The sequence below is a fragment of the Rhamphochromis sp. 'chilingali' genome (genome assembly GCF_963969265.1).
Source record: "Rhamphochromis sp. 'chilingali' genome assembly, chromosome: 5".
Lineage (NCBI taxonomy): Eukaryota > Metazoa > Chordata > Actinopteri > Cichliformes > Cichlidae > Rhamphochromis > Rhamphochromis sp. 'chilingali'.
This window is the reverse complement of record NC_137932.1, coordinates 2,391,142-2,403,448: the sequence shown is the minus strand read 5'-3', so window position 1 is coordinate 2,403,448 and position 12,307 is coordinate 2,391,142. Positions and strand designations below refer to the sequence as shown.

At 44.3% G+C, this 12,307-nt stretch overlaps 1 protein-coding gene across 1 annotated transcript in view; it reads right to left on the bottom strand.

Annotated features, from left to right (window-relative positions):
• Positions 1-252: 252 nt before the first annotated feature.
• ches1 (checkpoint suppressor 1) overlaps positions 253-12,307 on the bottom strand; it is a 63,921-nt gene continuing 51,866 nt past the window's right edge. The window contains exons 5-6 of the mRNA XM_080883228.1: positions 3,815-3,923; positions 253-2,749 (exon numbers count right to left, since the gene is read on the bottom strand). Of these exons, the coding sequence (XP_080739354.1) occupies positions 2,191-2,749; positions 3,815-3,923 (668 nt within the window). The 3' untranslated portion in view covers positions 253-2,190. The remainder of the gene's footprint in view (positions 2,750-3,814; positions 3,924-12,307) is intronic.

Below are 12,307 nucleotides of genomic sequence, written 5' to 3'. Positions count from 1 at the left end.
CTGTGCCGGTGGATGGGAGCATGCATTTGTTTTCCTCCCGCTTGGCTCGCTGACGATCGTTCAACGTCTCTTCAGCTCAAACAAACCCCCACCCCACCTCTCCCCCGTCTGGCTCTGCTGCTACAGCCAAAGCCCAGCCTACGTTTTCACCTAAAAAGCGGCTTTATTTTATACGCAGACGAGGGTCGGATAATACTTGTGCGCGCATTCCCGTTTTAGCCATGATGCACCTGGGGTTAAAAATACTGTCTGTAAATCAGAGAAAAGAAACGTCCCCTTCCCATGTCGTCTTTTTTTTTCTTTTCTTGGAGATATGAGGGCATCTACAAGGTCTCCCGCGCCCCTTTCAAACATTTACACCGAACAATGCCGATGGAGAGGAAGGACACGCGTACATTTACACACTGAAGTAAAAGTAAAAACAATACTGTTATAAATAAAGACAGGTTCTGTCGTGACAACAGAGGTACTGAGGGCAGGCAGGCAGGCACGATGTTAAAGGGTGTGTGTTCCTGGGCACACAAACGCACACACTCCACAGACGTGTTCTGGGATAACACCGGGTTTAACATTGAACACCTAAAACAATTAAAAAAATAAATAAATAAAAGAAATCACTGTACAGGCAGAAGTTGTCGTAAGCCCACCCCCCCAAGAGGTGTTTCAGCTGGCCTACGTTATAAGCCTGAACCCGAAGCCCAGAGGTGGCGTCCTTTGGGCCTCTAATTGCAGAGTGATCTCCCACGTTTCCTCCCTGAAGACGTGTCTTTGAAAGCCCGCTCAGAAAAACAAGGAGACGAAATAAAAAAAAAGAAAAGAAAATCTCCAATATAATCACGGGTATAAGAATTGGCGGCAAAACTTTTTTTTTCTTTCCTCTAGGATCAAGGTTTATATGAAAATAAGTCATGCTTCATGCTAAATACATCGTTTATCTTACATGATCTTTGAATAAAAAAGATTTGCTTTTTATCTTATTTACAAGCACCCATGCAATATAACTGAGAAAGTCCTGCAGGTCAAATTGCTTCAATTAAGAAAAAGGAAAAAAATAAAATATTTTCTAACCTTTTTACAGAGTTGCCCGCACAGGGGCAAATTGCTTATATCTTTATGAGGGTAGAGTGAGGGTAAACAGACACAAACAGAAACCTAAACCCACAGTTCATGTATATAGTTCTTTGTCAAATGAAGAGGAAGGTGGTGGCAGCTACTGGCAGCTATGATATCTATACCAGGTATCTACGTCGTCTAATGGAGAGAAGTACGAGGGGGTGGAGGGAGGAGGTTTTACATTATGCAACAACAACAACAAAATGAAGGAGATATTGCCTCAGACCCGGCACACTATCCGTCTCTATGGTGATAAAACATGACCTTTTTTTTTTTTAATTTTAATATATTTATTCTTAAATACTATGAGTGCTCTTGAAATAAACCATGTCTTTACCCATGATGCTTTTTATTATAAGTGGCGTAAAATAAGTGCATGAATATATATCACATTGGGTTTTACATTTATTTCCACACTTAAGGTCACTCGCTCTCTCTCGTTAGCTCTACTACGCCATCTTTGAACTTTTTTTGTGTTTGTTTTTTTTCTTGTCAGCTGTCGTATCGGCTACATGAAGCAACCTGGTCGCTTATCTTTGGCACAGTCTCACATTTGTGCTCGTGGATGTAGGAGAGTGATGCCGGCGGGCGGCCGACCCGCCTTTGCCGGCATCACTGCAAGATTGCTACAGATTCACATAGAAACAAACAGGTAAGACAAACAGCCATCATCAGCTCCCGCCCTCCCCCTCCCGGCAACGTGACTCGGTTTTGTCGCGCTCGTCCAAATTAGTGACAAAACGTGCTTTTGTTTTTTCCTTTTTTTATGGCTTTCATCCCCTTTTTAAACAACAAAAAACCAACAAAGACATATGAGAAATACCCATCGATGTTTAGTGTTGCTGAACATGTAGGAAAACATAGATTTTTGATATTGCCACAAATAAGTAGGATTCACCTAATGCCCTGCAGATAGATAGAGGGAGATGACAAGTGTCCGTTGAGACTAATGCTGTAGTAATGTTACCTGTTGACCTAGTTGTGTGTGTGTGTGTGTGTGTAAATCTGTGTGTGTGTGCTTGGAGCTATAAGCCGTCTGTGTGTGTGTGTCTATGCTTTGTTCTATGTGTGTGTGTCTTAGTTTCTCAGGGCCTCTTTCTGCTCCTTCTGGCCCTTGGCGGTGCGGTTTGTGATGTTGTTGAGGCAGGCTCTAACCCCCGCCAGGTGGAGCAGCGATCCCGCCGCCTCTTTCATCTCCTCGTCGTCGCTCTCCGGCGGCTTCTCCACCGTCGCCGCGCGCCGCTTCTTCAGCGGCAGCGTGTCACTAATGCCTCTCGCTCGGCTTTTGGTCCAGGGCAAACTGCTCCCAGCCAGAGTCCCGGCTCCCCCCAAACTACGTCTCTGTCCGCGCGGGGGCTGCTGGGAAATGTAGGTAGTGGTGGTGGCGGCAGTGGTGACGTGAGAGTCCAGTGGGATCTCCCGGGGCTCGGGTTTGACGTCTGATTGGATTTCCACGGCGATAATGTCGTCGTCGTCCACGGGGGAGGAAGGGGAGGTGACCTGGGAGGAGCACAGCCTGCTGGGGGATTTGGCGGTGCTGTAAGTGTGGTCGTCCTGGAGGTCCTCGCCGCAGGGCGGAGGAGAGTAGCAGGTTGGGCTGTCCTGTCCTCGGCTTAGATAATCGCCCAGGGATGATCTGTATGGATCGAGGACACAGAGCGGGAGAGAATAACGTTACTCGTGCTGTCACACTGCCAGGCGGGCTGCCTGCCTGGACCTGCTTCACTCCACTGACACTCAAACTTCTCTGCTTTACTAGAAAGAAAGTTCAGGTTCTAATCTATCAGCCACAAATAGCTCCCTCGGGCCTCATGCGCATATTTCTGAGGTCAGATAAAAGCCCGTATTTCACAAAGACTCAGCCATCCTTTTCAGAAACGAGCTGCCTCATTTTCAGATTGCCACCTTTGCGCCCCCACCCCAATGACACGGTGCATTTTTAGCAGCACCCATTGTCTCGAAGGTTGCTCAGCACATAAAGAACCTTGCGAACTCTAAAGTCAGAGCGCCTCGACGGTGACGATTCTGCGGCGAGGCCGTTTAACTGTTCGTCCTCGTTACACTGCGACGCGCATTTTGCTCTATTAGTCGGGAGACACTTTTCGCTGTAAAGCGTCAAAGGACGGCGTGGGATGGGGGTTAATCCTGACAACCCATAAATCAAAAAGTAGCTTCAGCAGCGTGCCCTGTCCCCCCGGACATCCCCCCCTCCCCCCAGAATGAGAGCGTGAGCATATTAATATCTCATAAGAAAAACATGCACTCCCTTACAGTGATCAAATATTCACTGCAAACCTTTAGTGAGCCTTTCGGGTATGTTTAATTCATTATGCAGTGCAGGCCATCATACTCTCGTGCTCCTGTGATGGATGTGCATGTCCGTGCATGCTCCCAATGTTCTTTGAATCACGAGGCCTCTCCCTCTAATAAACCTGTTTGTGTTTGTGTGTCTGCGAGAGGCCATTATATAAACACACCTGGATGAAACGTTGTGCACGGCGGGAAGCGTGTGAACGCCTCTGACTTTCGAGCACAATAAAGATGTAATTATGTAAACTATCAGTGGAAAATTTGGGAGCTCCCCGAGCTTTGTGCCACTGCATGTAGGTGCAGGCGTGTCTGTGGGAGAGGGAATGCATCTGTGCAGCCCCCGCTGGTGTTAATTATACGTTTGAAGGCAGCAGGAGCAAAGTTTACCCACCTTATGGCCGAGGTTCTGCTCCCCACAGGGCTTACAGGTAAGGGTCTGATAACAGGGAAGAGGGCCTGGCTCCTGACACGGGCGCCATTTTGGATCACACCTCGAGGAACTGAAAGAGAGAGCAGATGGAACATCAGTTACACGCAAGACACGAATCAGTTTCAGTGACGAGCGGAGGGATAAAAAAAAAAAGAAAGAAAAAAAAAAAGCCAGCAACAGAAGAAGCTCCTAAAAAAACAAAAACCTCTCAGATCCGACCTCCATAAGACCCGGGAGCAGCTCGATGAGCATCCACTGTCCATTCGAGGAGGCCAACGGGGCAATATTGATGAGCGAGGCAAGGTTAAATTGAGCAGGAAAGCGTCATAAATGAGTTAAGGCCGCTGCAAATCATTCAATTACCAACGACCGCTGGGCACGGCCAAATCCAGCCTGCCTGATACAGCAGCCGCTGGAACGCAAAGGGGGAAACCGCAGATCTGAAAATCTGAAAGGCACATCTGTTTCGAACCCAAGTGTTAAAATAACCAAGTAAATCTATTTTTTGAGGGAGAAAAACGGGACAAATTCACATCTTTTTACGTTACTAATTTATCTGCTGATCTTTTTTATTGGTTCGTCTCAAATGTCAGAAAGCAACATTTTCCAAAGCGGGTTAGTATTTTGAAATTAAAGCTGCAGATAAAAATGATTCAGTGTCTATTTTATGAAACCGTCATTAAATTTCACTTTTTCCCCCCGTTTCATCTGAACCTGAAGCCTGAACAGGTCTCTCTTGTAAATGAGACTTTGTGTATAAATAAAGGTTAAATAAAGACATTCAATGACTTTATTTTTTTTACCTTCAAACTTTATTCAGTGAAGAAAGTCTTTTACTGATTAATGGCTGTGTGGCAAATACATTCAGTGGTTATCTAGGCAACAAGACTTCCATTTCTTTGTGTCAGACATGAATATAATAGTTATCATGACTTTTTCAACTAACTTTTAACTACTTGATCACATGACAAATGGCCTATAAGACTTCCATCATTAGCATTAAACTTGAAGGTGAACTAGTAGCTCAACAGATCAGTGTTAACGCCACAGTAAGAAGCTCAAAGAACCCTCAGCAGACCTGCGACATCCGACTGCGTTGGGCAGCGAGCTCTATTGTTGTGGAAGAAGTTTGTCTTCCAACAGTCGTCCATCTGGTCTAGGCAAGAAAAGCCTTGGTCAGGGAGGAGGAAGTGTAGCCAGTGGTCACGCAAACCAATTTTCAAAGAAACTAAAGAACCCACCAGAAGGACAACTCTGCGGCACTCTGCCTAAGTGCCATTTTACTCCGCTGAAAAAACAGGCATATGGCAAGCCCACCTGGAGTTTACCAAACGATACTTTCTGCAGACTAATGAGACAAAGATTGAATTCTCATGTCTGGAAAGCCAAGCTTTTCTACTGGCAAAGACAGGTGCTGCTAATCACCTCGCTAATGTGGTCACCACATTGAAGCATGATGTGACTGGTGCAGAATACAGAGAGGTCACTGGAGAAAGAAACCCACACAGATAACATCCTGAAACACACGGTCGTGGAAATGGACTGGCTTCGGAACAACTTGGGCCTAAAAATCTGTAGTGACAGACGAAGGTTACGGCTTACAAACCTGAGCCAATCTAACAGCAGGCAGAAAAACGTCCAACCTTTCACCTTGATATTTTAATATCGTGTGTGTGCAGCTAATGTATGGAAATTAGCTTAGTTGCTCCTTTTTGCTGAGAGTTACGTAAGAAGATTGATATTATTCTCGTGATTGTACGGTAAATGTAGAGCTGCAGTGCAGCGCTAGTTAGCTTAAATTAGCTCAGTTTAGCATAAGATAGAAACACTTAAACAACAAAAAATATGATATATATTCATTTATTTTTGATTTCCTAAAAGTTGCTGTCTGGTGGCAGACAGTTTATATTAACTTTAAAGAGAACCACCCTGACTGTTAGCTTTTCTTTCCTCTCTTCACGCTACACCAAGCTAACCGGCTGCTAGCTGTAGCTTCATATTTAAAGTACAGACAGTTGACAACATTTAAGAAGCTTCAGTCTTTCAAATAAAGTCACTTTTATGTGTGTAGAACAGGCGTTTATGCAAAGTGTTTTCCAGCTGCCCCAAAAATTCTTATATACAAAACTATAAAGAATGAAAACGCCGAGCTAACCACAAATCATGAAGAATAGATAAAAGAGATGGCAAATATAACCAAAGTAATCACTGAAAGAATAAATGTAAATACAGCACTGGGTTAAAAATACTCAGGAGGCAGAGCAGCTACTAGTCAGAAGGTTGGTGGTTCAGTCCATGGCTGCTCCAGTCTGCATGCCAAATATCCTCGGGCAAGTTACTAACCCCAAGTTTCTCTCCGATGCATCCATCATCAGAGTATGTGTTACAGTTAAATCACTTAAGGATAAAAAATAGTGCTTGGGTGATTGAAGCATGTTGTATAAAGCGCTCTGAGTCATCAGCTAGTGTAGAAAAATGCTATATAAGAACCAGCTGATCATCATAATAAAGAAAAGTGATTAAAAGTGCTGTTTAAAAACAGTCATCTAACTTTCAGTAATACAGCGATAAAAACATCTTCCCCAATGAATCGCGCAGTGACTCAGGTCTGTGAAATTTCGACATATGGTTTTAATTTGTAATTATGAAAGAGATTGTAAACTAAGGGTAGACAAAGTAAACTTTTACAGCTAACCTGCAATCAAGATGCTGGAGAAATAATGTAAAAAGTTTTTTTAGTATTCAGGGTGTTTAAGTATATACTAGAACTTTTTCTAGTTTACAACAATGCCTCAGCTGGAAAAACATTTCAGATTTAAGACAAACATTAAGAAGTTCCACATGATAATTTGTTTCTTAAGCCATTTCAGATTTTCCACCGAGGCCAAAGTCTTGTCTCTGGTTTCCTACTCAGACTGGACTGTGGCAGACCAGAAGGAAGATCTAAACAGGTTTTAAGCTTTAATTGTAATTTATGTGAATCTATATATAGTTTCTACACAGATTATACACTTTGAAGAGAAGAGAAAAGAAGAGCGTACATCTGATCCAAAAGCTCTCATTATTCAAGGCTGGCTGCTCACCACAGTCATCCCAGTTCCCTGGAACAGCTGTCATTTTCATCTCTGGGGTCAGTTTGTGTTTCGCAAACGATGACCTGCTGTTTCCTTTTGTCTGCCGCAGAAACATTTGTTAAGGTGTGACTGTGAACACCGTTCATCAAGCCATCAATACACTGCAGCTGAAGCATTTTTGGGAGGAGGGGTTAAATCTCAGCCCATACAGTGAATTTATGATCGATGTTATGAGCAGAAATTTAATTTGCCTCGAGAACCACAAGCTCATTAAAACATACAAGTCCCCCCCCCATGTGGAAAGCAATCTTGTATATTTGGTTCATGTTGCCACACACACACACGAACACTCGTGCATTATGATTTTGTCATTGTAAGTGTGCGTCTGCTGCCTCTCTCTGGCCGCCTGTGTCCACAGTAATCTTATTGACTCCTGTTAGCGCGGCTCTGCCCCTGATATCTCCAGCTCTGCTCTCCATAACCTTATAAGTAAGTCCCTGCACAGAGTCTCTTTTGTAATCTTGATCACTCACTGCATGGATGTGTGCGTGTGGGCAGTGGTCTCCCCGGGTTGACACGCACCCACCCTTTCTCCTCCCCACCTCTCGTTCCAGTCAGGCTTTGGGTTACCATAGCAACGGTTCCCTTTCCACATGCCACAGAGTGGTAGATCATGCATCAGAAGGGATCTACCACTCTGGGAAAGCAGGGCAGAGAAGCCGTTTCTTAGTTCGCACCCTAAACTTTTCACGACGTTATCGAGCAGACGCGTCGGTTCGGTGGACGGTAAACAATCTTTAATGCATCAGTTCTCGAATGTGAGAGCAGAGCAGGCGGCTCTGTTTGAAACCTCATCACAAACGGCTGGTTGCTGTGTGTCAGCCTGCTTTAAACTTGCCTCGATAACAGACTGTGCATAAAAGATGAGCAAAGTCACTGGCCTTGTGTCACGGATAAATACAACAAAATAAAATGATACGACCGAGACAAAAACTGTGCTATTTTGTAAATAATAAACATGAATTCGCTGTTTAATTGTGTAACTTTATTAGCAGCATCCTCCTGAAATGCGCCAACAACATTGAGAGTCACATCCTCCTCTCTGCCCCTTAATGCTCTCTGGTTGCTATGGTAACGTGTGAATATTTCTTTCAAAATAAGACACACAACTACAACACGGGAAAGACCCAGGGAAACAGAGTTAACGATAAAAACCCTGAAAACCATAAATTTCACACCCAAGCCTCAACTCACGCGGCCCGGAACCAAACGACTCGAGGACCGGTACCGGTCCGTGGCCCGGGGGTTGGGGACCACTGACCTAGATGGCAGGTTTGGCTAGCAAGCTGCTTCCATAAACAACAAACAAACACTGATATCTACTAATTAGTTTTAAGTAACACACGAACAAAGTAGAACTCAAAGTTCTTAGTCTGGTGGTAACACTGTAAGACTCATTATTTTGCTAATTATCGCCGAAAAGGCACAAACACAGCAAATTCAGTGGGCTGGATTAGCTGAGGTGACACCTGGTGCAAACTTTAAGCTTAAATAAGAATTAAATTGTATGTTATTAAAAACAACATAAGCATAAATGTAATATACAAACCAAAACAGCTGTTTGTATCAGACTGTAAATCGGGACATTTTAACATGGAGATCCAAGGGGACTGACATGTTATTGGGAGTGAGCCTCTAGTGGCCATGTGCGGAACTGCATCTGCTTTATCTTTCAGCTAATGCAGCTGAGCCCAAACCAGTGGGCGACGTCCAGATTCAGTCTTGTCTAGATTTCATGAGTGAAAACAGTGAGAGAGAGAGAAATGTTTGACATGGGCTCTCACACCTCAGCAACAGCAGTTTATCCTAGATGCACACATCTGCACACACATACATATAACCTCTACTATAGGTGCGAGCTCCTCTTACATATGTGACCTCTACATTCACCTCCTCGCTCTGCTGACTGTTTGAATTTCTTTCTTCCATCCTCACTTGTTGATTTTTTCCCCTCTGTGCATCGATCTGTCATTCTATGTATAGTGGTGACTCATATCTCCAACCGAGCACACACGCCGACGCCACAGGTAAAAAACCTGGGACATATGCTGTGGATATGAGGTGACAAACTAAGCTGAGAAAGACCAGGCAGCACTCCCAAAGCCCGTCCCCGCTCGCTGAGATCGAGCATTACATTTTACAAGCTTGGAGAAAGGCAGAGGAAAAAAAGCTCTGTGTGGTTGGAAGCAGAAAACAAGAGAAAGAAATGTATGAACAGACAAGAAAAGGTGTCTGTCTGCATTTCTATCTCTTTTTTCCTGGAGAGAAAATATCCTCTAGTCTGTCTTTTTCCGATGTCTGGTCAGCTGCTCTGCCTTTTCTGTCTGCTTCCTACGTCTTCGCCTGCCGCCTGTCTCCCTGCCTGCCTGTTTTCCAGGACGAGCGAGAGCCCTCGGCCTCCCTCCCCTCTCATGTGCCGTAAACGCATTCAACCTCCTCTGCTCTCCTGTTAAATGAGTTCCACATGGCCCTGCAGGCTGCAGTCTCCACGCGGCCAGCAGAGGCACCAAAACACACAAACACTCGCTGAATTCACACACACACACGTGGAGTGCAAAGGGTCAAAGGTTACTCCCAGCAGACCTTGAGAATGCAACCGTTTGAACGTGGCCTCTCGCTCAGTCAAAACGTGTCCCACCCCCGCCTCCCGCCTCTCCCCCGGCCTGGCTGCTGTGTGTTAAAGTCTGAGGGCAGGATGCATACTAATGGTGTCTGACTGACTGGCTGACTGACGGACTGGATTGCTGGTGGGCTGAAGTTGCTGGCAGTTTAACTGGATGTCTAACTGGCTTGTCTATCTGACGCTACAGCCGAGTGTTTAAGTGGTTGGCTGACTGACATCTGCTATAACTTGCAGGGGTGGGAGATTAAAATAAATAAAAGCAACACTCGATTACTCGGACTTGAAAAAAAGCCCTTTAAACACAACTACAAACAGGCGTTATCAGGCTGAAATCTAATCAGCACCTGTGATTTTCAAATGTTTCCTCTACGCCTATTTTGATCTTCAGTATGCGCAACGATAGGCTTCTTAGAACTCTTTTAGTCTCGTTTTAGCTTTGAGGGATATTACATCAATTTCATACTTGAAGCAGAGTTTACTTGACATGAGGAGCTCTTCTTATCCTGAGAATGCTGTTGTAAAGTATCTTCTGTGGCTCTGGAGAGAGAGAGCACTTCAAAGCATGAGAAAGTAACCCTGATTATGTCATCGGCGTTCTCTCGGTTTAGGGCAAAAGACCACACATTTTAGAACAGACGTGCTAGAAAACACGGGAACAGGCCTGTAAGAGAACTGCATGTACCAGGCAGGGAGGGTCTGACGTTATTCAAGTATTATTATTGTTTATTATTGATCTCTGGCTCTCTTCACACTCCCTGAGCCTGGTTCTGTTGGAGGTTTCTTCCTGTTAAAAGGGAGTTTTTCGTCCCCCTTGTTGCCAAGTTCTTGCTCACAGCGACTCGTCTGATTGTTGGTGTTTTCTCTGTGTCACCGGAGGGTCTTTACCATATAATGTAAATCGATTTGAGGCGACAGGTGCTATATAAATAAACAACACCGAATTGAATGAACCAGTGTAAGCTGCATACATTATTGAGGATTTTGAATCCTGTGCCTTAATTCCTGTTTCATGAAGTCTTTCATTATTTTGTCTACACCTCATATGAGGCGTAATGAAAAAGTTCAGCAAACCTGTCACAAATAAAAGCTTTTTTTGGCCAGTTCAACAAAACTGTTGCTCAACATCAGAGATTTTGGAAGTTCATATTTGAGTTTGACACAGGAGCAGATCCAGTAGTACGGAGAGCAGGACTTCCTGGGTGCAATCTTAAAACAGCACAGGACTGGAGATGGTCTTGGAGGGCAGGATGGCCACTTTTGAACCAAAGTTGCTGAACGTTTTAGATTTTTTAAATCACACCTACACGGCGCTGGAAGACGCATTTAGACTTGAGTAAAAGCGTCAACGCTGCAGTGCAAAAAGACCCGACAAGACAGGTGGAACCTTTCTTTTACTGAAGTACCTGGTTTGAATAAGTACACATGCATACATAATCATCACGATCTAGTTTTTACTCGGCTCCATATATTTTATATCACGTGCTTTTCTAGATTTTTCTTCCACATCAAACATAAATACTGATAATAATGAAGTTTTGCAAAAGCAGAGCAGAGAGATGATTCATTTTATATGTATTATAACATACTGACTTAGTGCAGGTTTGCTACTTTTATTTACATCTTCAGCTAATTTTAATATTGCAGCCGGCTGTTTTGAAGATAATTATAAGAATTTTACACAACATCAGGTCGTTAATTAACTTTGGGCAGCATTTCACTTGTTAGTTATGATTTAAGCCTAAAAGGCAAATTAACTCAGCTGATAAAAAAATGTCGTAAATATTTTTTTTTCTTGAATTCCTCCAAATTGTACTTAACTTTCACCTCTGCTACTGCAGCAACAGTGCGCTTCCTGTAACGGCTTATCATTTACTAGAACAGCAAACCTATTTGGCGGGATTTGCAGTCCTGCTGGAATTGCTGGTAATCATTTGTCAATAGATATCTGTCAACAGACATAAAGCCGATGCTTGTTTGAAGCGATTGTGATGCACCGGTTTGCCTGCGATGAATCATTTACAAGCTGGTCAATTTTTCTATTGACTTGGATACACCCTTCATTTGCAGCTGACAGGTTAATAACGGCCCAGAGCTGGTTCCAAATGAGTTAGCTCCAGAAATGATAGAACTTTGAGTTTAAAAAGAGCACTTAGACCGAGCAGAAGCTTTATAATTTAGAGCTACTGAATAATGAACCTCGTGGAGGTGGGGTGATAGGTTGCGTCGAGCACTCGGCTCCCAGCCATTGTCCTTGCATTCTTCCACGTCGAGCGGGGAGAGGCACATTTCAGGACACATCACCTCAGAGCGGAGCAGCTCTGAAAGCTCTGGGAATGGGAGATGGAAGTAATAACTGAGGGCACTAACAGCCCCAAACTCGCTCGCTCTGGCACCCGACCACCCCCACCCCGACTCTTCCCTCGTCTTTGCCTCTGGCTGTCTCTCACAGCTTTCCCGTCCCTGCTGCCTCTGACGCTCCCACCTGTCCATTCCTGCACTCGCTCCTTTCAGACACACATTAAAAAAGGAAAATTAAAAAAAAGAAATGACTTTTTTCTCCTGTGTTTCCTCCTGACATGCGCACTCCCAAATCAGCTTTCCACCCCTTTCTTTCCATCCGTCCATCCGTCCATCTGTCCAGCTGTTCAGACGCATCACTCAGACTCTCTGTGTGTGTCCAGAGGGAGTCCAGGTTTT